The sequence below is a fragment of the Aricia agestis genome, chromosome 11, assembly GCF_905147365.1.
Source record: "Aricia agestis chromosome 11, ilAriAges1.1, whole genome shotgun sequence".
In the NCBI taxonomy this organism is placed as follows: domain Eukaryota; kingdom Metazoa; phylum Arthropoda; class Insecta; order Lepidoptera; family Lycaenidae; genus Aricia; species Aricia agestis.
The window spans coordinates 16,940,460-16,968,107 of NC_056416.1; the positions used below are offsets into that span (position 1 = coordinate 16,940,460).

The 27,648-nt window shown below is 37.6% G+C and overlaps 1 protein-coding gene across 1 annotated transcript in view; it reads left to right on the forward strand.

Moving 5' to 3' along the window:
* Positions 1–532: 532 nt before the first annotated feature.
* Positions 533–27,648, forward strand: part of LOC121732087 — a 103,772-nt gene continuing 76,656 nt past the window's right edge. The window contains exons 1-2 of the mRNA XM_042121877.1: positions 533–1,004; positions 20,297–20,548. Coding sequence (XP_041977811.1) covers positions 989–1,004; positions 20,297–20,548 — 268 coding nt within the window. The 5' untranslated portion in view covers positions 533–988. The remainder of the gene's footprint in view (positions 1,005–20,296; positions 20,549–27,648) is intronic.

The following is a 27,648-nucleotide window of genomic DNA, read 5'->3' on the forward strand; positions in this document are numbered from 1 at the left end:
TACTTTCCTGCTATATTAATAACCCAGAAGCGGCGCAACGAAATAGCATTTTCCATAAAAGCAAAAGCGAAAAGAATACAAAAGATCCTCCTAAAAGAAAATGAAAATTAACGCCTAAACAGACTAACAATCGGACGAAAACATAACTGCTCCACTTCCCCAGTTATTAGCAGCGAAATTTGTATTCATCTCATAAAAGTAATTAAAACGAAAGTAACGGCCGCATAAAATAAATGCTCCGCTATTTCCTTCGTTTCATTAAATCTGCCCGCGCCCGGGGGATCAATTCGTAGTTTTCCAGACAGGTAGCGGGAGGACATAACGAACGCTAGAATGTTTTGTTTCGTTCGATTAACCCATATCGTGTTTTGGTCGTGACGTCACGTGACGTCCTCGATTTTTGTATCGGGCCGGAGGGATATCGGGCCGGATCGCGCCGGATCGCGGGCCCGCGCATGCGTCCGGACTGCGCCACTTCCAGCGCAGATGGCGGCCTCTACTCTACCCGCCAGTCCGCCCGCCGCGCGCAGGGGGGATGCTGCGCCGCGCTGCACTTCCCGGGAAACGTTGAAATCATTTAAAATGGAACTTTCGAAACGTGAGCCGCGACCGCTCGCTCGCCCCGAGTTCGGTCCGTAATTTTCGATTTTCGATCGACGGAAATTTCGAACGATTACAGACTGTTCGGAGTTAAAATGTGTCCCGAAGTACGCGGTTAGGGAAATTGCAGTAGCTGACGCGGCGTCTTTATAATGGTGATTTGACCTTGGCCCGTTTTCCCGCCCGCGACAACCTTGTTGTCGATTGCACTCTCCTCTGACATTCGCGAATTTGAGGGCTCGCAAGTGTTTACGGAAACTATGTGCCAGTGATAATTAAGTAGACTCAGAGTTAAGTAGAACTAGGTGAAACTCAAGATGAATAGATGATAGTAGGTATTGAATGACGTAAATAATTGAGGAAAACTGCGGAAAACGGAAACGTCGCGATGACGTCCTCCCGAGGTAAGAAAACTTCGGTAACTTTCAGCGCTCACTCTCGCTAAGTTTTTACTGTTTTTTTAACAGCGAAACATTATTTCTTTTAGTTATGTAATCATTCGTTGAAGATTAGTTCATAAGTAGAATTTTCTTGTAGATTTGCATCATTTTCTCAACTTCATACAGAATAGATATTTATTTTCATATTGATTGTAATTTTTCATTGCTAACGATAGTTAATAACTCAATTTATTTCATTGAGTCCTTCTTGTTCTTTATCCCGTATTTAACGTAATACTGATAAATAGATCAAATAAATAGTTCATAGTTATTCCAGAATTTAAGTAAAAATTTTGTTGCATAATTTCTAGGTCTCTAGCGGTTAGGCTTTATATCGATGTTCTAATTATATAATTATCCATCCATATGGATGGCCGTGACCATGACATACATTTCTCTAAGTACTAAAAATAGAAATATTTCAAAAGTCAGATGAAAGTGAAATTCTCCGGGGTTTTCGTGGTAAAAGATATTCGAGCGGAATTGAACTGAGCTGGTAGAGCCCAGCTCAGTTCAATTCCGCTCGAACAGATGTTATACGATTTTCGGTCATTTCATATCATCAGTCTTCTTTGCTTGAGGGGACGTTCATAAACGGTGTAAGATGGTTTAGAGACTCTTGGACCCCCTATGGTATGATATAGTAAGATTAACTTCGAATTAAATTATGCTCCTTAACGCGCAATTCTTTCAGTTGGTACTACCTGCTAAATCGTTATATCATTTACACATTATTTAGTCTTATTATGGCATCTACAATGTTTAGTTGCCTTCAATTTCATTTGCTGTAACCGGACATTTTACCTATAAAACTGTCCTATATTTATTTATTTATCGATATTCAATGTATCTGTCATATTCTGATGATCGTCCAAATGGGTTCAGCGGCTTTAACAAGAACAGCCCTAGTATTATCGTAAACGCTAGCGATTATCGTAAACGCTATAATAAAATGTATGCGATTTGACATAAGTCATCGCTTCGCTAGCGAATACTAATGTCAAGTCAAGAAATACCACGTTCTCACAGAAAACCGGTGTGAAACAGCGCTTGCGCTGTGTTTCGCCGAGTGAGTGAGTTTACCGGAGGCCCAATCCCCTATCCCTTCCCTACCCTCCCCTATTCTCTTCCCTTCCCATCCCTACCCTCCCCTATTACCCTATTCCCTCTTGAAAGGTCGGCAACGCACCTGCAGCTCTTCTGATATTGCGTGTGTCCATGGGCGACGGAAGTTGCTTTCCATCAGGTGACCCGTTTGCTCGTTTGCCCCCTTATTTAATAAATAAAAAAATAAATAAAAATATCACATACATTTTGTAGCGTTGGCGTTGGCGTTTACGATAAATGCTTGCCGTTTGTGTAGGCCCTCAAGAAACAGGATAAGAGACACATACAGGGTGTAACAAACTAAGTGATAATACTTGAAAGACCAAGTTTTTTAACTTTTTTTTTTCTTCATACAAAAGTGAAAAAAAATTGGTGAAAAATAAAAACACTAAAGTATTATCACCACTGACCTCCATTATACAAGTACGCGTACTTGTATAATGGAGATCAGTGATTATCACTAATCAGTTTTGTTACAATCTGTATATTAGACACTTTCACATATTTTATTAGTAGTTAGTACGGATCCTCGACCACGTTCACAGGAAATAACGTAGACTATGCAACATGAAACTGACTGCGAACTAAATCAAACAGGGTTAACCGCGACTCGGTTTAGCGGCCGCGGACTAAGCGACTAATTGGACTAATCACTGGCCAATACGTACCGGACATTGTGAAATAATATTAATATTTACGATTGTTAATAAATTCTGTAGGACGGTTCTACCAGAATCTTACATTATTTTAGCCTTATATCAACTACTCTCAAAGTGTGATTTACAGAGCCGGGCCTAGTAGGGGCCAGCGATACATAAACTGTTTTTAGAAATGTTATCAGACACTAGCATGGAGACAATTTTTTCAAAGACGGTCTGTCTTTGAAAAAATTGTCTCCATTCTTTTTTTTTTTGGGGCGCGTCAAAAATGTCACTTCTTAAAAAGGTTCCGCCACCAAAAAAGTTTGAGCTGATATAGAGAGTTAACATTTACAACAGACTGGATCTAAGTTCTATAAATTTTTGATTGTAACCAGTTTTAATTAGAGATAATATTTTAGGTTAAAAATTAATCGGTTTTATTTTTTTATTCTTTAACATTACTAGCTTTCTAAATCCTAGTAAAACCCTTAAGGGTTCCTAGTTCCTACATAAGAAATTACCTAACTTACCTTTTTATCCCGAACTAAAATACTTTCGTAAAGTAGGGATCACTTATCTCATTTGGTCCGAGACAGCCGTCAGGTGTCGTTACAAAACTCTTATAAATGTGCGACGTGTTCGGGATACCAACTCTATATTAAGGTGATGCTGAAGCTGCGCCGAACGCGCCGCATTTTAGAATTCGTTGTATAAAATAATGATGTGAAACTTCACACATTCGTCCGCACCGTACGCGCCGCATTCCGTGTTCTATGCGGTGCGTTCGACGCGTACGGCGCGTACGGTTCTGACAAATGAGCGATGAGCAATTCGGCGTTCTATTTTTGAAAAATTTAAAGGTCTATTTTTTTCATAAATTGAAAGAAAAAAGATATTGTGCTACTAAAATAATAACAACTACACATACATCACTAATTATAGTACTTTTATAGCTCACTCTTTATAATATTGTATAACTACTCAAACTAGTGGAAAGTTCGGAAAAATGTGAAAGTATGTGTCTGTCTGTCTGTCTGTCACCTCTTCACGCTCAAACCGCTGAACCGATTTCGCTAAAATTGGGTATGGAGATACTTTTAGTCCCGGGAAAGGACATAGCGATACTTTTTATCCCGATTCCCGAAAAAATTTACGGTTCCAGCGCCAAGCTTATCACTTGGCGCAACGGAGTTGCGGGCGTCAATCTAGTTAATATATAAAAAAATACTATTAGACAATACGTTTTAATAGAAAACGTATTGCCATGAACGAGGAATAAAGCTGCTTTGATGTTAGAGGTTAAAATAATAGAATTGGAGTAGATGGAATCTTATATTGGCGGAAAACCATCGCCGTCGAGAAACACAAATTGCACAATTCCGTCTTACTATTTATTTTTAATCCGATGCTTTCAGTGGAACTACAACTTGAACTACAATTTAATTAATTCTTATTTTCCATCTTTTCAAACTTAACTATTAGTATTTAAACTTTAACTTTATTTTTGCGAGACTCTTTCGCCGTTCTTCTCGCCGGCTATCACAGAGCAAAGTTAAGACAAGACATATTTTTTAATTTTATTAAAAAATCAAACGAAGACAATTATTGCATATTTTTGAAAAATTTACGGCCCGAATATACATAATTATTATATTATTATTATTTCCCCACCAAAGCCATACAAAAAAGTAATATATTGTTGTTTAAAAAAACTAAAAAAAACGTTTTCTTTTCAAAAACTTTAGCAAATTATTTCATTGTCATTGGCTCAGTTTTGAAATTATTAAACTACTGGAGATAGGTAAAATCGTGCTCAAAGATTCCGTCTCATGCATACATTACAGCCCGAGCTAATAAAAGCGCGTTTAAAAAACTTTAAGCCTTTTATGTGCCGTATTCCGATGTATCGATTCGCGTTATCTGCCAACTACGGTTTACGAGTTACGACTGAAAATAACTCTGATACGCTTTGATGTTCAGCGGTTGGAAAAGGAGGGGCGTATCGTAATTCGTACCCACCACTGAAGCACCTTGTGACATAATAATATTATGCTTTTAAAGCCATTTCATATATTTATGGATGTGTTTAGGTACGGGTTCCATACAAAATGCCCCTTCTTCTTTGAATTTTTAGTGCCCTCATGCCTCTGGGATGGGTAAAAAAGTTAAACTCGGATCAGTAGTTCGGGACACGCGACCTGATCGAAAATTCGTAAGACGGAGGGGGAGCAGAACCCCGGCGCGGCGGAGCGTAGGAGAGGATTTTTCTCTTACGCCCGCCTTCATTTCTCTCAGAGGAAAAAATTACCACACTTGTAGTAGGTAAGTGTAGTAACTCGCGGCAAAAACTGTTCCAGCTGTTTCTTTTTCACATTTTACGCACCCTTCGAGTTGTTTTAGTCTATTTTATATTTAATCTAGTTACCTATTTACTGTATAGTTACAAAATTAATATTGTCTTAAATGTAGCGGTCGGTTTCACCTTCATCATCTGTGACTGTCAGCACAACAGTCAACAGCTTAACCACAGTATTAGGCTGCGTTTCCACCGGAGCTGAGCTTGCGAGGAATGTGTTTTTAAGAACCAATAGAAACGCTTTGTTTGCCTACTATCGTTCAGCGCAACGATTCTATTGGTTCTTGTAACGCAGCTTAGCCTAGCTCCGTTGGAAACGCAGCCTTAGACCCAATTTCACCAACCTATGTTTGTTAAATCCTAACGAGGCATTACTTAACGGAGCTTAGAAAATTAAACAGACTGTTAAAATACTTATGTTCCACAGTAAACATTTAACAGCGGATTAGTAAATGCAATGTTAATTGAACATCGAGTGAACGACTATCAATTCGTTCATTCTTGTTATAAGGCGACGAAATTGCAATGTACAAGATTAATACGACATGTTTGCTGTAATGTGTCACTTTCTTCCATAGTTGTATAATTATAGTAGATAATGCGACCAAATTAAAATATCACTGATCGCATACATTTGTTACGCTATATTAGTTCTTCTTAATTTACCAGGTTAATAATTGTTATCAGTCAAAGCTGAAAACATGAATCATAATACAAACTTTTATTCACATATTTCGGTTTGGTAATTTTGATACAAGTTAGTATATTTGCAATGTCAAGGAAAATCCGATTGCTGAATTTTTGACAAAGTGAAAATAAATAATTATTCATAACTATGAAAATAATTAATAAAAAGGGCGTAGCGGAAACATGGCGGAAATACTCAAAAGTCAAAACAGATTCTTTTATTGATATTGCATATTATTGTCTTTGAAAGTTGTTATTTTGACTCATATGACAGCCTGTTAAATATTTAACAGACCTCCATAGCAGGAATTAAATTTAACACCGTGTTAGGTGATTTAGGGCATGGTGAAACGCTCGATAGCTCTAACAGGCCATTAACTGATTTAACAAGCCATTATTTATTTAACATTGCTTGATGAAACTGGGTCTTAATGTCTTACAGTAGCATAACTTAACTGGTCCAACAAAATAAAGTGATAATATTTTGGGTGTATACAGTGTATGGTTTCCTTTATAGAGACTAGAGTTCACTGTGACACGCTAGTGTGCGTGTGCCCGATTCGGCTGGTCTACTCCATAAAGTTAATATACCTAGCGGAATAGAGCAACAATCTCGAGCTGTCAAACGAAACCGAAATTGGTTTCATCTGTGTGTAAAAATATGTGTACGTATACACTTACACAAGCATGATTGAACATGATTTCTATGAGATTAAATTGTCAACGTGCGGCACGTGCCGAATGGACGTCAAAAAAAGAGTGCTGCTGTCATGTATCACACGTCTCTTTTTACCACGCAGTGTTACTGATAGTGACATCTCTCTTGCTCAGGCCTTTGTTTCTCTATTCCGCTAGGTATATTAACTTCATGGTCTACTCTGATGTTTATCTACTGCATATGATTTATATTAAGACTTAACCTTACCCCGTGGAGGAATTAGACAACACGTCAAACTAACAAGTCCCTCAGGTGGTCGCTGGAGCAGTTTGCCCGCGCTCGCCTCGTCATTAATTCACAAACACGCGCTAAAAATTCACTTTCATACGAACATTATGAGGTCCCCAAACAAACGTTTTGTTATAAACACACCTGATGTGAATTGGTAGTAATAAATTAGGTACATTACAGTACTAACGTAAAAATTTATTTCTAGACGTGGCATTTTTAAAATGTGATCGTTATAACCGCTATACTTATAGTCAGTTATAAAGAACATCAAACAGAAGTCAAATTTTTAATAAACTTTTGTGTTTAGCGTATACAATTAGTGGTTTTAGCAACAATATAATACTAGATGACGCCCATAACTCCGTTGCGCCAAAACTCGTTTGTTGCGCGGAAAGTGGGAACTGTACATTTTTCCGTGATAAAAAATATCCCGGGACTCAAAGTCTCTAATTCATACAAAATTTCAGCTGTTAAGTGGTTTGGGCGTGAAAAGCTAACAGAAAGACAGACATACGCACTTTCGAATTTATAATATTAGTATGGATTAAATTTTGCTCTTGTTTAAGAAAATACAGGATTAGAAAATCGAATTCTTCGCTTTTTTCAATAACTAAGGTATAAAATAATAATTTTCCTTCCGTCTATTATCCAAGTTCTCAGAATCTAAACGAGCCGTATCGCCCTGAGATCGTTGTGGAGAGCGACCCAGTTAATGGGGAGTGAAAAATTGGCCATCCTTTATTTCACGAAATTTTCTAGACAGTTATATAGATTGACATTATTTTATTATCCGCTCCAGCGAGCACCGGGTCAAACTATATACAGTTTTATAACAGACCTTTGAGCCGGGCAACGCCCATGTTGTAGAAAGTTTTGAAATAGACTTCGCACTGAAAACGTGTTTTTCGTTCGTACCTAATGCCGTGTGAGGCACGTGGTCTTAGGTTCTAGACTCTTAGACTCTTACGTAGCTAACCGCTTATCTATCTATATATATAAAAATGGATTTCCAATTGTGTTAGTAACGCTAAAACTCGAAAACGGCTGAATGGATTGGGCTAATTTTAGTCTTAAAATATTCGTAGAAGTCCAGGGAAGGTTTTAAAGTGACACGAAGTTCACCGGGACAGCTAGTCTATATAATATGTATTTAAAAAATGGATTTTCAATTGTGTTAGTAAAGCTATAACTCGATAACGGCTAGACCGATTCTGCTAATTTTAGTCTTAAAATAATCCTTGAAGTCCGGGCAAGGTTTAAAAGTGACATGAAGTTCGCCGGGACTGCTAGTACATAATATTTCTTTTCCTTTGGGTGTAAGCTGAAATAAACTGAGATGCAATGGACACGTCTTCGCGCGTACATTTTGCGACAAGAACAGTAGGTACTACAAAAAGTACTCATCTTGCTTTAAAAATAGTTAATGAATATAACTCTCAGTAACAACTTACAACAGCCAAAAACTATAAAAAATGTATCCATGTGCCAGAATACCTCTAAAATGTATTCCACCTGTGTTTCATACATATTGTATGTAAATATTAATATAATGGCAATGTAAGGAACATTGCCATTATATTAATATTTACATACAATATGTATGAAACACAGGTGCTTCATCCTCGTCCCTTTATCATTAATCCTTTTTACCTCCGCACTTGTCACAGTCGGGTGGATGTCACGACTCACGACACGTAATGGCATATGGAGCCACTTACATACAATACACTTAATTTTCATACAACTGAGCACCTTTCATGCGGAAATGTTAGGCTTCGCAGTGCATAATTTTGCTAAGCTACGACAAAGTAAAAACTTTGCGTTACAAAATGATTAAAGTAGCTGGAATGGTAGACCTATTTAGTTCATTATTTTAGGCTAAAATAGCATTTTATTCTGTTTGTACTTGTACCGCCACAAACTGAAAACTCACAGTCATCAAATTGTTCCTTAGGCATATAGACCTACGATATTTAGTCGGGTTAGCATTATTCAAGGTCTGTCGGCAGGGTTTAACATAACCCAACGAAATTACGTAGGTCCACTATCTACCTATGAATCAATTTATATAGACTGACATTCGCTGACAGAACTGAACTTTGTTGTACAGTCTCATAAAGTTAATATACCGCTAGTTATATTAACTTTATGTGCAGTCTTTAAGTTTTAATTTTTTGCTGTACATTTTATTTTCTTCCAGTCGCTGCAATATGCATAATTTCGAGAGAAAATAATTCCCACTTGTTTCGTGAGCATTTTTAAAACATACACAAATAACTTTGACATTTCATTTCAGTGAGAGTGGTCCGGCTTAATTACTATTACTGCTGTATCTTTCATTAATTAGTGCTCGATTCCAATTTCAAATTTCATTCGAGGAGCGTTCATTTTTTTCTGTTTATGAATGAAAATAACTTTTTATTAAAAGAGCCAGAAAAGTGTTCTTTTTTGGATGAGATAGACACCTAATGGTGACAGCAACCAGTGGACACTATTGGAACTACACGTCTTGTAACTCCTATAGTAAGTCAAATCTAAGGAGATTTGACTTACTATAGGGAGAAGGCTCCCTAATTAGCGAAACAGAAAATAGGCTTCAATTTACGCTAGTTTTCTGTGTGCAATTGCACCTGTTGAACCGGTTATTAATAATGTTTTTTCAACATTAAATTACTTATTAGAACAGTACAATATAACCCTCTAATACAAAAATTGTGTATTTTACCTACTGTTTATTGATCATAATTAAAACCACAAACAATGCACACGATTATCAAATAAAACTAATAAAATATACTTTATTATACTTATATATTTCAGTGAAATTAAATTACATTGTAAAAGTTAAGCACTTTTTAGCTAAGCAATTAACAATTTCTCTAGCTTTAGCTATTTCAGCTCAATATAATAGAAAGTATATGTATGTCTGAATGTAATAACTCCGGCTGCCGTTTACTCCGGCCGTTAAACAGTTTCGAGCGTATTAATTACATTTAGCGGAGTCGGACATAGCGATGTACATTTTAAACAGCAGGGGCTAATGAAATAACGACGTTTCCCTTTCTTTAACACTGATGATATTACAAAATGCCAATATTATAAGTGCTAAAGCGTGTTCGTCTGTCACTCGTAAGGTGCTGAACTGATCTTGATGAGGTATGTAAATTCTGAAAGAATATAAGATAGTTAAATGTACTCCAACGATAAACGATAACTTCTGTTCAAAGTCGCGGGCAACATTCAGAATGATAGTAATTATGAAATTTAAATGTAACATTATTATGTTTAACTTGTGATGAGTGTTCAGCGCACCGCGTCCCATTGCGTTTCGTCAAAAAACCTCAGAAACTGAGCAGAAGGAAAAAACCGTAGAAGCTCGTAGCACGAAGCTACGGCGTGCTACGAACTTCTACGACCTCTGTGGCTCAGCGGTGAGCGCGTCGGTAGCTCAAGCCGGGGGTCGCAGGTTCGAATCCCGCCGACGGAACAAAAAGTTTTCAATGTTCCCGGGTCTGGATGTGTATTAAATATGTGTATGATATAATAAAAATCTTAAATATATGTATAGTATAAAAGTATTAAATATATTTCCGTTGTCTGGTACCCATAATACAAGTCCTTCAGGTACTTAGCACGGGGCCAGAGTGGCGCGGTGTGAAGCGTCCATAGATATTATTATTATTATTCTACGAATTTTGGGCTGGGACACATAAACACGATGCGACGTCGTGTCGTTACTACCGAATTTAATAATATGTATAAATATATTTGAAATTGTTAAAAATAGAGAAATTTCTCGCAGCCACGAAAGATCTTTTGCATTTCTATATAAAATAAATCATCCAAGTATTATAATAATTACACATAATACGTGTGGGCCAAAATGGAAGCTACTTTACATGTTGCCATACCAAAGTCTCTCTGGTCACCACACAAGCACACAAAAACATCTATTTATTTTGTAATTAATATCGTTCACTCGAACTCACTAAAGGCAAAAGAAGTAAAATGTAATTTCACCTGTCTAAGAAACTTTGTATGAACGCACTTGACATGAGGCGTCGACCTCTGAGCTGCTGTAACATTGTCTGAGGTCGACTCGGCCGCCGTGTGACTGACCTGACTTAGCAGAAGAGACGTATTGTGTCTGCACCTTTATTAAATTTAATACTTATTTTAGCTGTAAGGTTGGATTCTTGATAAGCCGGTTACACTTTTTTTTCTTAAGAAGAAGAGAATTAAGAAATTTCCAAACGAAAATAAAACTAACACTCCCTACCCCGACTGGCACTGCGCGGCGGTGCGACGTTGCCGTGCTTCGTCTAACGTCGTTTCAGTTCGGTAGATTTGGCACGGTGTTTATAATTTTAATTATAATTGCACCAGTTGATACAAGACGGTATGCAATAGCTTTACTGCGGCAATCCCCGAGTGCCACACTATTTTTGTAGCCTCATAAGCTCACCGGTGAGCGATACACAATAGAATAACAATAGATTTCCAAGCATCCTCGATCGAATAATTAATATGCAGGATGTAACATACTAAGTGATAAAACTGTAGGGTACCTATATTAATAATGCTTTAAAACAAATATAAAATTATTTCATGTTCATGGATATTATTTTATTCATCCATACAAAATCCTTGCTTGAATCATGCATTTTCCCTCAATAAAAGAACAAGAGCTCCTTCTACTTTGGGAAAAGTATATGTATGTATAGAGTATACCTTAAGAAGCCTCTTCTACTTTTAAAATACGCATAAATAATAAATTACCTATCTCATCTGAACCTGTACCTAATTTAATTTGTATCACGTCTAAATAAGTACAAAAGTGAATAAAAGCTTTTCGCAGTTAACTTAGTTTAAGATTCACGTAGTTTTATTGACTCGTGTAAGTTTATCGCGTTAAGGCACTCTCCGGGGGGAGGCTTAATTAGTACGTCCCCCCTGCCCCTAGGGGGGGGATCAATAAGGACACACGAGTATCGTTAATTGAGACTAGTGGGAGGAGTAATTGTTTGAATCCTCTTCGATTGTTTAGTATGCATCAACATCAGTAGTTGTTTGATTTTGTTTAACTTTAAATTATTGTTTAAGTTAGTGACGGATGACATGAAAATTATATGCTATTTCATATTATGAGTATATGAATTTTTGTGTTATTTTCTCCGTTTTTATAGAAATTCACATAAACTTGTGGTTGCCACACGTCGTTTGCTATAGCTTCATGTCGTCCGGTAACAACGCTTTACATTTATTTTGCAATCACAATCCATATTTACAAAATAATATATAATATTAATGCGAAAAATGTCTATACTTCTATTCGTCCTTAAGAGGATTCCACACCGCCATTTTTTCCATACAAACGCTGTCCCCTGTTTCCTCCCTGGATAATGCTAGTAGAGTTATAATTTTTTTCCTGAATATCTACGGCCACTAATACAATGTCCCTATGTTTTCTTTTTTTTCATAATTTAATTATTAAATAAGATATGAACGTTCAAAAACCCAAAAAAATGGCCAGATTTTCCACTGTGTTCAAACGTCCAGAAAACGGATTTGGATAGATTATACAAAAAAAGCAAAACATAGGAACACAGCTGAAGCCTTTTTTTAATCTTTAATGAAAAAAGTACTCAAATCGGTTAAGTTTTGGAGAAGGAATCAGGGGACAACGAATCGTTGATTTTCTGGATTTTCTGCAGTTGTCTCTATCGCGTTCTGCGGTATAGGCTTGAGGTAAGGGAGACAGCTATAGATATTACACGTACTTTTTTTTCATTTCTCTAGCCGCTGTGGTATCCTCTTAAAAGGCTTAACAGATTTTGACAAAATTTTGTATAAAGATACTTCTACTCCTGGGAAAGAGACAGGTACACGTACCTATAATATCTCTTTCCCAGGACTACAAGTAATAATAATTAGTAGTTGTTGTCATAAAAATGTTTGCGTGTGATAAACGAATGCGAAAGAAGACGCGGGCAACCGTTGCTTATCTAAATGTAGTGTTAATTATACCGATTCAGCTAAATCGTGTATATCACATAAAGTTCTATCAGAAGCGGCTCAATAAGTTTGCACAAACAAAAGGTATAATGATAAGTCATCACGGGATAAGCTATTACTCCGTCTCGGAAGACTCGCGGTGATCAATCTTACTCGGCCCGAGCGGTGACACCTTTTATAAAACTTGTATTACTCCCAGCTGTAGAGAAGAGAGCGCCTTTAAATCGTTTATTACTTCGCTAATTTTTTACCAGACGTTACCCGTTTTCTATATAAATATTATAGGCTATGCAAAACGAATAAAATTACCGCGTGAATTATATATTTTCTGGCGGTAATAACTATTATTTTTCCTTTTTACTGACTATTGATACTAAAGCCTATATCAAATTACCGGGAAGAGCTTACAGACAGATGGACAGACACAGTTTTTGCTTAATATTATGTATCCTTAAGACGCTCCCCTTACGGAGATGCCGTAATTTACCGTTTTAGAGCCTTATTAACCCATAATTTGAAAGCTACAAAATAATAATAAAAATACAGCAATAATCTTCAGTATATGAACGTTCCTTTCAAAGTTATTAATTTCCTATTATTGTTCATTATACTCAATACTCATGATATCAGCTTCCAAAGTAATACCAATTTATACTCAAGCATACATTCAGTATCTCCCTAGTATTTACAAATTACTTTTATTTGAAACACACGCCAATAGATCGACATTTCCACTAACTACATACTTACTGGACTTTTGAATTTTTTTAGGTTAATTTTGAACTAAGTTAAGTAAAAAATATAATATTTTAACGCGATCTCGGCAACGTGGCAAATGTATGGTCAAGGTCGTTTGCTCAGGGGATGGCCTTAATGCTAAATGCTAATTTATCCGTAACAAAATAACATATTTGGCAATTGTGTTTTATCATGCAAATAATTCGTTTCCATGATAATTTAACTTCCGGTATAATTGCAAAACTCATTGAGGTATAATATTACGTGTTCTCATTTGGTATGGTTATATCCAACACAATAACACGAAGCCGTAACGTTATTAGCGTAATGTTTCAGAGTGTTTACAACGGCTATAATTTACACAACTTCCAACGATCTCCTCATGCTAATTGGGGGTATTATAAACCTTATGCCCTTGTAATAAAGATTGGTTAACTGCTACTTTTGTAATTACTAGTTTAACAGTATTCGGAAGAGATATTTTACTTTGTAGAGTGGAGAAGGTTCTATGTGTCTCTTTTTCTGTAAAGAGAGTTCCTTATTCGATTTATTCCGTTCCCCATCAAACAACAAAATAGTATTCTCATAATATGCGTTTAATGAAAATGTTTGTTTTATGTTTTTTGATATGATAATACCATTTTGAAATGTATAGGAATCGAAACATACACGAAACAAAGCTACAATTAATATTGCATAAAATAGCTAGCTACTAATTTCAAGATAACATTAAAAAATACTATTCCAATCAGAAATAAATATATGAAAAAAATATTTTGGTACCAAAGTAAAGCACTTGAGCTTGAACGACAACCCTATAATGATGGCTATTGCCTACATCCTTGTCTTCAGATTTATTTCATGTACATGACCTAAGCTTTTCAATCCCCATACAGAGCCTAGTGAAACATTCTCCCAGGGTGTCCTAGATGTTGTGGGCGGGCGGGCGGCGAGGGCGGGCGGCGTATCGCGGTCAGGTGCTGCGGGTTTTGTTGCAATATTAATACCAACTGCTCAAGATGCTCTTTGTTCTTTCTACTATTGCTAATGCTAGTGAAAATTGCCTGGTAGAGGTTAAAGTAATTAAGGTGGATTCTAATGTAGCCTATTGGTTATGTTTGTAAGAGTTATAATGAGACAGGTAAACAAAGAATCCTTAATTGCTTGTTTTTTAACTTCATTTACCTATCTGTTCTATCTTAATGATATTTTGTTTTCGAATTTTTAATATCTTCTCTTGTTAATAACTCTTACTTTAAAAATTACTCTCAAAATGATTACTGTATACAACCATAAGCTTTCCTGATAATTTTAGTCATAAAAAATGAGTTTAAGAATCATCTTAACTATAATATTCAGGTAATATCATTATATCAAAATGAGTCGGCCCCTGAAGGGCTCTCAATTATATTCAAGACAAAATCAATAACTTCAGTTACGACCTCCAGTTTTAATTAAGAACGATGTAATATTTAAACGCTTTTATATATTTTAATAATAATATACATCTTCTTTGTGTATTATATACTTAACCTAATAGTATGGTCTATTTTATTCCCCTTTCCTACGTTAATATTACATTATAAAAAAGGCCCCTTTCTTTGTTTACTTTTGTGAATTAATCTTTATCCATTTACGGCAGTTTAAAAGTAGTTACGTATGATAAGGCTTAAGGGCTCCATTCCACCGCGGCGCACGCTACGCATGCTATAGATCAATGACTTAAGCTGGCTCGTTCACAGCGCTCACACTTATGCAATTTCACTATACAGTATGTTTAAAAATATAATATTATGTTTGCATCATGATAAGAATTATCGTATAATCTGCGTACGATAATAATATGCTATCGTACATCGTACGTACGCACAAAATTATCGTATGTGTACTACGTTCGGTTCCGAACCCTGGCCGCGCACCGATCACACGTTACTGACTTGTAACATTACGCTGTATTTATAAACAGTAGTATAAGAAAACAATAACTGTCCCCTTCACGCTCATAAGATAGACCGCGCGCGAGAGACACGGACAGACTTTTTATGATGCGTATGTAGTACGACGTCACGCCACGCGCTTATTCACAGACACTACACAAGCGCAATGTTTAAATGTGTTGAACGTGCCAGCTCTTGTTAACTGACCTGTATGCACGGGATACACGGAAGCGCATAGGCAGTGGAAACGTTGACCCACGTAGTCAAAGAAATGCGCGTAGTCGTGCACAGCGTGCGCCGCGGTGGGTTGTCGCCTTTATTATATTTTTTCTCGGTAAATATTTACGATACAAGATAGTAGGAGAAGATGGTAAAATAATATAGTAAAAGTGTATTATAGTTTCCAGAAATTTCTCAGATTCCTGAGCACGTGTACCAAGTCCGGGCCTATATCTGATGGCTCAAAGTTTCGGTGTGAATTCCCCAAAATCTTAATTAAACTAACATCTTAACTACGTCTTTGAAGCCTGAAGTAAGATTATGAAATTCTACACGACAGTGCTTTCATTAAACGTACTAATATTTCATCAAACAGCTTTAAATATTCGCACGAGTTTCTGTTTCAAATTGAGACAAGAAAGGTTTTCGCTCCAAAATAGTCGATTCTTACTCGTTTATAAAAAAGGTTAAAAAATAAAAAAAAATGCAAATTGGCTTACGTATTATACTAAACAGTAAATATAAATTAGTGTTTTCCAATCATACTTATATAATTATATAGAGGAACACGATGAAAAATTGATTTACTATGCTCTTAAAATATTCCCAGAGTACTGAAAATCCTCCCGGCTAAGGCAATAAACTTAAAATTGAAAACGTGTACTGAGTTCAAACGAGAAATTGATGAATGGCAAACTATACGCCAGTTAAGAACATTAACAAGAAACAATACGGAGCTACGCCGAGAATTCGCAACTGGGCAGAATTTGCCGGCATCGGAATTAAAACAACGTTAACTATTGTGACATAGTTTACGACATTTGAATAATTCAATCGAATACTGGGAGACCAACAAAAATATATAACACTAGATGTCGCCCGCAACTTCTTTGCGCCAAAATTCGTTTCTCGTGCGGGAACCGTACATTCTTCCGGGATAAAAAGTATCCTATGTCCTTTCCCGGGACTCAAAGTATCCCCATAGCAAATTTTAGCAAAACCGGTTCAGCGATTTCGGCATGAAGAGGTAACAGACAGACAGACAGACAGACGGACAAACAGACAGACAGACAAACAGAGAGACAGACAGACAGACACACTTTCGCATTTATAATATTAGTCTAGATTTCAAGACTGTTTTGAAGACGAGGAATGCAGATTTTGACGATGCGATTCGGTCTGATGTAGCAATAAAGTTTATGGTAATGAATGACTGTAAAATGCAATTATATTTTCCGGGGACATTCACAGATCCCTATTCCCTTCCCTACCCTCCCCTATTCCCTTCCCATCCCTACCCTCCCCTTTTACCCTATTCCCTATTAAAAGGCCGGCAACGCACCTGCAGCTCTTCTGATGCTGCGAATGTTGCTTTCCATCAGGGTACCTGTTGGCTCGTTTGCCCCCTTATTTCATAAAAAAAAAGATTAAGCGTTGTTTCACGCTAGTTTTCTGTGAAGAGACTATTGATTCGGTCGAGCCGGCCCATTCGTGCTGAAGTGCGGCTCTTTCACTAAGTTTAGATAACGGCTAAATATAGGAGCTGGTTGTGTGGGAACACATAATTGCGAATTCGCATCGCATCGCAAATATCTGCGGCAAAACTCATAAAAAAATATATCCACAGCCGAATATATTATAACCTCCTCGTTTTTTGGAAGTCGGTTAAAAATGACTCTGCGATGGGATGCGATGCAAAATCGCAGTTATGTGTGAATATCAGGTAATTTAAACTACGATTTTAAGGACAGCTCTGTCTGTGTTACCTCTTCACGCCCAAACCGCTGAACCGATTTTGCTGAAATTTGGTATGGAGATACTTTCTGTCCCGGGAAAGGACATACTTAGGATACTTTTATCCCGAAAAATATACGATATAAATGCATTTTGGCGCTATGGAGTTGCAAGAGTCATCTAGTTCCGAATAAATTTTCTTCAAGTACATTTAAACAAAAAAATCCTCAATAACATTTAAAGAATTTCTGACCCGGTAAATGATAACTCTGCGTAATGTGTCTGATGAATTATACACAATGGCCGCTGGACCCTCCGCCTCCAGACTGCGAGGTCTGCGGCGGAGAGATAAACCCCTTACATTATTGATTGCCTTTATTAGCGTCTCTATTATTCATATTTGTCTTCAAATTTTCAGTTTCAGAAGTATTTTTCATGAATTATGATATTCTTATCTAAAAGCTTTCTGGATTTTTATTGTTTAAAATTTATTAGCCGCAACTACAAAACAACAAAAAAATGTGTTTTGTAGTTATGGCTAATAACATTTTAAACAAAATTTTCCGTAACAAAAACCATCCGTTGTCCTTCCCCGTACCTAAAAGTATCTTAGCAGTTTTAGCGTCAAGAGGTCACTGACAGACAGATAGATGAACACACTTACGCATAAATAATATTAGTACGGAAGGACTGAATAAGGCACTGAATTTTATTTGGAAATTTGTATTCCAAATGCCGAAACAAAGTGGCAATGTCTGCCACTAAATATGCAGGAGCGTCCTTACGTCGTGTGTTTAGAACTTTAACTAAAGAGGGAATCAATTATTCAAATGCTGAGTTAAAATGGATGCTATTCAAATACAGGTAATATATGTGAAACGGTAAATCAAGATTGTGGCTGTTGAGCAAACGCGTCTGATGTATAGTAGACTATATATCACAACTGGTACGACAAACGTTGCGAACAAACCACGTTTTCGAGGAGAAAGAGCTCCCTTTATATTTGTCATCTTAAGCAGGGTTGTTTAATGCCCTTATTATATTAACGTCGCCGTTGCCCGCGCAGTCTGGTATAAATATTTGGTTTTTGGTTCCGTGTGAAATATAGTATCTCAGAAAAGCACAAACTTTTTCGAAATAAAACGTTGCTTTTATTCTGTTAATCTAAGGCCTCTACGCTCCTATTACGCAAGCAGAAAATGTTACTTATTTACCAAAATGAGCACTAAACACGTTTGAAATCAATTTATGATACAGCCTGTAGGAGACATGTAATTAGAATGCCTAAATGTGTGCGCAGTAACAAAGACACTTACTCTTCTTACTCTCACAATCCTGTGGAAGGAACTCGTGCTCACGTCTCTTCTTACCTTTTAGAAGACCAGCCTTTATCCTAACCTTCGACAACTATATTTTTTCTGTACATGTACTATAAATTGAAAACAAATAAACCAATTGAGCCAATACAGCATTGAAACCAAATGTAATCGAAGCGTTAGATTTATCTAAAGCCTACAAAGAAATTGGATCGGCAAACATCGCCGTAATCCGGACGAATGTTGCCCGGAACCCGGATATTAACGGTCGTGCTTTACCTTCCTCGGATTTGTCTACGTGTTTCTGACGTGAAGGGTTTTTTGGACCTTAATCGAAGTCTTTGGTCCGTTTGGACCTGGCAAGGACAACAATTTGGGTTAACAGTTAATATTTTTTTTATATCGTAAAAAGTTAAGGGTCATTTTTATATAAACACAACTCACATTTTTTTGGACCCTTTTTATTTTCAACCAATTAAAAAACCGCGAAGTTGTAATTGCAACATAAAAAACTAGGCCTTTACATCCGTTGTGGCTATAAAAATAAGCTCTTATTTTTCGGAGCGAACTAACCACTCCTCAAATACTGTAGTGCCTGGGACAAGATTTTTAAATGTCCGTATGGTTGCCCAAGCGCATACGGCATTCTCGCATCATAGTCGGCCTAGTCCAGAGGAAAGAACTAGTCAATACGTCTGGGACCAACTATGTACGGGTTTCCTCACGATGTTTTCCTTCACCGTACGAGCGTCCGTATTATGTACTTGAGATCAGAAAATGTCTCATAGATACACGCCTTCACCCGGGGTCGAACCTGCACCCTCTAGGAGTGCGAACCGAAGGTCTACCCATTAGGCCATGGACGCTCCATTTTCTCAAGAGAGAACTTGCAACATAATCATTTCGTAAAATCAATATTCAAAGCCAAAAGATCATACCCTCAAGGATATTTTATGAACAAGCAAGATATACGTCTAGTAAACGCTCATAGATCTCCCAGGCCACAGCAGATGTACCACGTGACACTGGAGCATGCAAACTGCGGAACATTTCATGCATAAACAACCGCCACCGGAGATTTAAATTGAATCGGACCGCTTAGACGTAATCCATTACCGTCTGTCTGTCGCTCAGAGTGGCGAGGGCCGCGAGAATATGGCGCGAATACCCTCGTGTTTGTGACGAGCTTAATGTAATGCGATATCGCTTTGTGCTCGCTGCGATTTCACAGAATAAGTTTTTTTGTTTGTCAGCGCGCTGCAAATTGTGATGGATGGTTTGATTGCAACCCGCAGTATTTATATCACAGAGAGTCTAGGCGCGTGTGACGTCAATCTGCATTGTTAGGTATTAATCTGAAATCACCATGTGATGTGACTATAGATACAAACCTATAGACAGAATCGTTTTAAGAGTGTATTTTGCCTCAAATATAGTGTTGTCTCTCATCGGAAGCATTTATCATTTCTGGTCAAAATTATTCGACAATTTCAATACTTATTTAAACTTCTACAAACCAAAAAACTAGGTAAATTGAATTTCGAATCCTTGTTTCAGAATTCGCGATCATGAAAATCATCGTGGTCGTGATCGCGGCGCTGCAGCTCACGGGGTGCGACGTGGTCACCGAGGGGCCGCGCGCGTACGACATGCCCGCACCGGAGCCGCTGCCGGTGCTGCACGGGAACGACACGAGATGTCGGATATCGGAGTACCAGTGCACCAACAGGAAGTGCGTGCCAATCAACAGGTTCTGCGACGGCAGCAACGACTGCGGCGACGCGTCCGACGAGCCGCGACATTGTACACGTGAGTATTGTAGTTTACTGTTTAGTTATCATGTGCGGGGGTGGATCACAGTGGACATATCACATAAACCCCCTGAAATGTAGGTGACTCTTATATATTGTTATTTTGACACAGGTTTTATACCTATAATTGTTATCCGTAATCCAAAATATCTCATGAAAAAAGCCACACATACTCCTAAATAATTCAGCAATCCAGTAGTTCACTGTATACTTATGAACCAAAAGCTTTTGATTTTTAATATATTGTAATAGATATTTAACTATCACGTAGCAACTCAGTCAATTAATACAATCCAAATAACCAAAAACCGTGTCCAAGTTTTTATGAATGAAAATGTCAATTTTTTGTACTATCCCAAAGTTTTGATCATTTGAAATGAAACAACAATTTGTATTTTACTGTCGCGACACAGTGACCCAAAAACAATTTCCAATAAAATCTCCCCTGATAATAATATATCGCGTTGCACACAACAGATCAGTCGATCATTTTGATGTAAGTGGCGGAAAATTTGTTGTTTTATTAACGCGAGTGTTTATTTTAAAACATTGATCATTTCGTGTTTCTGATTTTGTTGTTTAATTTCGTATTATTTACTTATTAACTATAATGCCTCTCACGCCAGTTTCGGTGACGGGAGCTAATATCATTGAAACCAGGCTAACTAAGCATGAGTTGATTTTCTGAAACCTTCAAAAAACTGCAGCCAAACTTGCCTAGAAACCTCCTTCTTTGTCGTTTTCTTCATTACTGAAGGTAGCGCCTGGGAAAGTTCTCCGCTACTTTGGTTGTTAAGCTCTTCCATTTTGTTCGATCTTCTGCTTCTCTAAGGGCGGCTGTTATTTTCAGTCCAGTGAGTGTCGTTATTTGGTCATACTATCGGGTAGGTGATCGATCCCTGGGTCGCTTGCCTTCAATTTTACCCGTGACTATTAGCTTTTCAAAGTTCTCTGGTTGCCGGCGAGCGATGTGACCCAAATAGGATAAAATTCTTCTGTAACATGTTGTTGATAGACTGACTTTAACGCTGAGCTGGTCGAGAATAAATTTGAGTCCTTTTGGCTGTCCACAGTATGCGAAGCACCACATTTCAGTCCATCTTTTTGCGGTCTGCTGCCCGGATGGTCCATGACTCAGAAGTGTAGAGAAATAAAGAGAAAACCAGCGTTTGGACGAGTCTTTTCTTCGTTTTATTTAATATTTTACGGTTTTGCCTTACTCATAGGTACGTGCTAGTCGGCTCATAGCTGATTTGGCCATTTGTGTCCTTCTTTTGATTTCTCCATCGCTACCGCCGTGGCTCGAGAGCATTGATCCTAGGTAAATAAACACATTAACAAACTCTCAGCCTGCAAGTTCTCCGATTTTAGAGTATTGACCAGTTCTGTCAATGAGCATTACCTTGGTTTTGTTTTGGTTGATGGTAAGTCCAACTAGTCTACTCTTCTGAAGAGTTCAGCAAGTTCCGCTTCTGTTGACGCAAAGAGAGTTGTGTCGTCCGCATATCTCAGGTTACTTATTTTAACGCCTCCGATAGAGATTCCACCACCATTCTGATAAGGCCTTATCATAAGAAACCTTAAGCGATCCCGATTTACAAGGAAGATACTGTACAACAAATGCAATTGTATAAAACGGTTTCTGCATAATATAATCAGTATATTATTTATTCCGGAATGGACTATACAGTAGAAGGATATTCGTCCTAGATACGGCGCGCGCTGAAACGTGAAATGAAACAATGCTTCATCGAGGCAAATGATGCAACTGCAACTTACGTAACTGCTTACCTCAAATTAAACTTTAAGCGCTTTCATACGACGCTCAATGAGTACTCTGAATATCTCAATGTGAGGAAAAGATTGTAGAACTCAATTTTGAGACCTTGTTGGTAATTTCTGTTGGTAATGTGCTGGTCCGGATTGATAGTGTGCTGGTCTTGCTAAAAACTAAACAAGACGTGAATCAGTATTATTAAGGTAAAACTCATGTAGTGGGACGGACGGGCTTACATGTAACAAAGCGAAATTTTAAGGGTTTAAAAAAGATAATTTAAGAACCCTTTGACGTGGTCTTTTGTCGATACCGAATAATCGAATTTTCATACAAAACGCAAGACAATTAGATTAATATTTAAATATGTAGAACATGTATATTTGTTAACTAATAATTATAATAATACTCCCTACACCGGTTTCGGTGACGGTGGCCGGTTTCATTGAAGCCAGACCAGTTACGCAAGAGTAATTAATTTATAGTGCCCAAGTGTGTGCGCAGTACACAATAGCACTCTCTATTCCTTTTACTCTCATAACCCAGTGGGACGGAAGACCGACACGACTGGCGAGAGATCAGGCGCAGGACCGACTTTTTACATGCCCATCCGATGCATAGATCATCTTACTTGTCAGACAATCAGGTGAGCAGCCTGCATTGTCCTAACCAAACTTGGAAATAAGATGTTTCCAACGCGGGAATCGAACCCACGACCTCCGAGTCAAGAGCCACGCTCTTTACCACTTGACCACGGAGGCGTCAAATATAAATATACAATACAGTATAGAAATCTACACATTTACTTCCACTGGGCTCGATTTAGTGAATACCTCATACAGTACGCTAAGCGAAATTTAACGTTTAAAATTCTAGCTATTATGCTGTAACAGCTGGCGAGACATGGTCCGTGTGGATTTTATTCCGCTGCCTTCGCGGTTGGCTGCCTCCGCAACTTAGTCAGCTTATATCTAACTTGCTGTATGAACATTATGAAAATAGAAATGTGTATGACCAAAAAATGAAATGAACAATTTTGCTTCAATATCTTGAGAGAAACTTTGAACATTCGAAGTGATAATAGAACTTTACTTATTTTACATGCACAAATTATATGACATGATTCTACGGGTATACCAAACGAAAAGCGCATTAGTTATTATTCGAATGTGAATTAAAGAGACAAGAAGCGATAAGTCAATGTCCGAAGTTCTACGTTTTCTGTGACCGAACTATACATCATTGATTTATTTCACAGAGTTGAGTGAAGCTTGAGTTATGGCGTCATAAATCTTGTATTTACTGTTTTCTGACTAGCAAAGGGCACGTTTCCATTAAATGTTATGACTTGCTGGGTACTGTAAAAGGGTTTCGTTGCCTTTTCCGCTGGCCTTTCAGTAATTAACAAACGTCTCCCATAAAATATTAACAAAATAAATGTATCCAATTTAATATAGAAAGTACAATAATATTTTCATCTCGATCGAAAACTTCTATTAGGCGATATTCCAATGGTCATTTGAAGAATAATCAATTTGATTCATATTATCTGAGTTTGCAACTTTTTTTACTTCGATTAACCATCATGAAAGACGACCTATAAGTTATTTTAAAGATCTAAGCTATTTTGCTAATGGCTTGACCTGTACCATCTGCAAAGGTCTTCATCCTAAAGTTTTCCCGTCTTTCTCTAATTCTATTATGCCTGCTGAACACATTTAATCGCAAACTAAACCTTGTATTCAGATATTTTTTTAAGAAAACATCACTTACGGGGTCACTACTGCTATTATTGTGAGGTTTTTATTCTTGTAATTCTTTTGTTACGTCATTCAACTTCAAACGTCTGTTACACGTAAATATGTTTCATTGTGATGTTTTAACGTTATTCAAAGGAATGTTTACGTGTGATTTTGGATTCATAATAATAAAATATTTATTCTCTTCAGTCTTCTTAGGAAATATGTTCGGAATTCATTTTCTTGGGAAATCTAGACTGTTAATATAATATTATTTCTTACGTTTTATTAACGTGAATAAGTAAATATAACTGTTGTACGTAAATCAAATCATATCGTAATATAAAGTAATAGAAATCTGACATTATCACAATAAGGAATAGAAGACGAACAAAAAATATTTGTCATGTTGTGCCAATATTCGTTTATCTCGTGGGAACCGTACATTTTTTTGAGACCAAAAATTTGCTATGTCCTTTTCCGGGACTCAAAGTATCTCCATTTCAGCAAAATCGGTTCAGCAGTTTCGGCGTAAGGTAACAGACAGACAAACATACTTTTGCATTTATAATTTTAGTATGGATAACAGTTTGTAGTATTTTAGTATGTTGAATTTGCAGCCTTGCGCACAGGTTGTGGATACTCTAAAATCTAGGTCCATGCAAATTGCACAGCGCGCTCAATTGAATAAACGCTGCGGTCCAATTTAATTCGCAAATGCGTCAATTATTGTTGCATACATAAAAGGGCAAAGTATATTTATGTTTTATTACTAGAGCACCCTGCCCTTGGTACACATTGGGTATTAATGTTGAAGTGGTAAAAAATATTTAGACTTTTGATAGAAACAAGCCCTAAAATATTTATCGGCATATACAAAACGATAAATCGATCGTATCGAGAAAATATTTTTATTAAAAATATTTCAATGTGTTTTTCATATTCACAACTCATATTAAATTCAGAGTATGTGAGTGGATTCTTTGAAATTCAGTTCCATTACGGTTGGAATTAAAGTTTTTCCAGACAAACATTTCAACGGGTAATTGGAATTCGAGCGAATATTTACTTTAATAACATTTTCTAACATCCCCGTAGCGGTGTAATCGAGTTCTGGAATGCAATGGCACGGCACGAGTGGCACGAACGGCGCGGACTCCCAATTCAATCGCGCCGTCCATTTGCAGTAGTGCTAGCACGGCGACCAGCGGAAATGCGAAAGTATGGACAAACTGTGGAAATAAACCTAAGGTGCCGTTCCGATCTTTTTTAGTTCCGAATAATTCAATTAAAAAGCCACTTTATGACACACTATAGTTCTAAAAATTCAAATAATATCCTACATTATGACATATACTATAGTGTGTCATAAAGTGGCATTTTAATTGAATTTTTCGGAACGAAAAAAGATCGGAACGGCACCTTAGGTTTATTTCCACAGTTTGTCCATACTTTCGCATTTCCGCTGGTCGCCGTGCTACCGCTACAGGACGTGGCTCAGAGCGCTGAGCTCGCCGGTAGCTGGGAGAAAACAATCACTGGTTTCCGTGTATTATATGGCTTGACCTTTTCAAATGGATTGTTACATTACCTGGAATTGAAGTTACGTTTCTGAGAAGATTTATCGCAAAACAATAGAATGATTGTGACCATTATAGCCTATTTATGTAATTCTAGATGACTTTCTTTTCTCTTCTTTTTTGATTCCCTTCAAATATGAACTTTTCTTGGACTTCCACGAATATTTCAAGGCTAAAATATATAGCTAGCCAATTTTATATAGATTTTTTTTATGATGAAATAAGGGGGCAAACGAGCAAACGGGTCACCTGATGGAAAGCAACTCCCGTCGCCCATGGACAGTCGCAGCATCAGGAGAGCTGCAGGTACGTTGCCGGCCTTTTAAGAGGGAATAGGGTAATAGGGCAGGGTAGGGATGGGAAGGGAATAGGGAAGGGAATAGGGTAGGGGATTGGGCCTCTGGTAAACTCACTCACTTGGCGAAACACAGCGCAAGCGCTGTTTCACGCCGGTTTTCCGTGAGAACGTGGTATTTCTCCGGTCGAGCCGGCCCATTCGTGCCGAAGCATGACTCTTCCACGTTTGAATATAGATAAAAAAATCATGTTATGTGTCTTACCAAAACTCGAGAATAGCGGAACCGATTTAGTTCATTTTGGCCTTGAACTATTCACGATTAAAGTGTTATGATTTTTTACAATATATATTTTTTTTAATTAAATAAGGGGGCAAACGAGCAAACGGGTCACCTGATGGAAAGCAACTTCCGTCGCCCATGGACACTCGCAGCATCAGAAGAGCTGCAGGTGCGTTGCCGGTCTTCTAAGGGGTAATAGGGGAGGGTAGGGAAGGGAATAGGGGAGGGTACGAAGTAAATACGGGAGGGTAGGGAAAGGAAAAGGGTAGGGGATTGGGCCTCCGGTAAACTCACTTACTCGGCGAAACACAGCGGAAGCGCTGTTTCACGCCGGTCTTCTGTGAGGGTGTGGTATCTCTCCGGTCGAGCCGGCCCATTCGTGCCGAAGCATGGCTCTCCCACGTCAATATGGATTACGACATCCACAAAAGCTCTATTATGGACTAGAGGATACTGATCATTCAACGAGTACTTAATATTGCAGGCTTATGTACCTATCTGTAACCTCAGCGAAGCTATATCCATTATCCATACTAATATTATAAATGAGAAAGTATTAATGTCTGTCTGTTGGTCAGTCTGTTACCTCTTCACACCTAAACTTATATAGTACTAGTCTATGACGCCCGTAACTCCGTTGCGCCAAAACTTGTTTATCGCGCCGGAACCGTACATTTTACCGGGATAAAAAGTATCCTATGTCCTTTCCCGGGACTTAAAGTATTTCCATACCTTTCAGCAAATTCGGTTCAACGGTTTAGGCATGAAGAGGTAACAGACAGACACACTTTGGCATTTATAATACTAGTAATATTAGTATAGATCAGCGGTAGGCAACAGGCGGACAGCGGTCCGTATGCGGACCGCGAAAGGTCGAATCTCGGACGGCGAAATATTGTATTGTATTTTATACCAAGTATCAATTAATATTATACTTATACTTGTATTCATTAAAATAATATTTTTAAGCTACAAGGACAAGTGTGTTTTTTCTGGACCTCGTAAAAAATTTCCCACAGTATGCGGACCCCACAAAAAATTACTTGCCGACCCCTGGTACAGATGTATAGAGATACTTTGAGTTAGGTAAAGATACTTTTATTCTTGAAAATGTACGGCTCCCGCGTGATAATCGAATTTTGATGCAACGGAGTTGCGGGCGTCATGTTGCATTAACTGTGCTGACGAGGATCTGCTCTCGATCGTCTAAATTACATTTGGTTCGTCAATCGTAATTCGAGAGTCGGTTATATAATCAGATTCCTTGCTCGAGTCGTATTCTTTCAATGAAAACCTTTGAAGGATTAAAGAACTTTTAAATTGATGAAAAAATTTGTGTACTCGGCTATATAGCTGAGTATACAAATTATTTCATCAATTACAGTAGACAACCCTTATATTAAGACAACAGAGATCCTACTAATAAG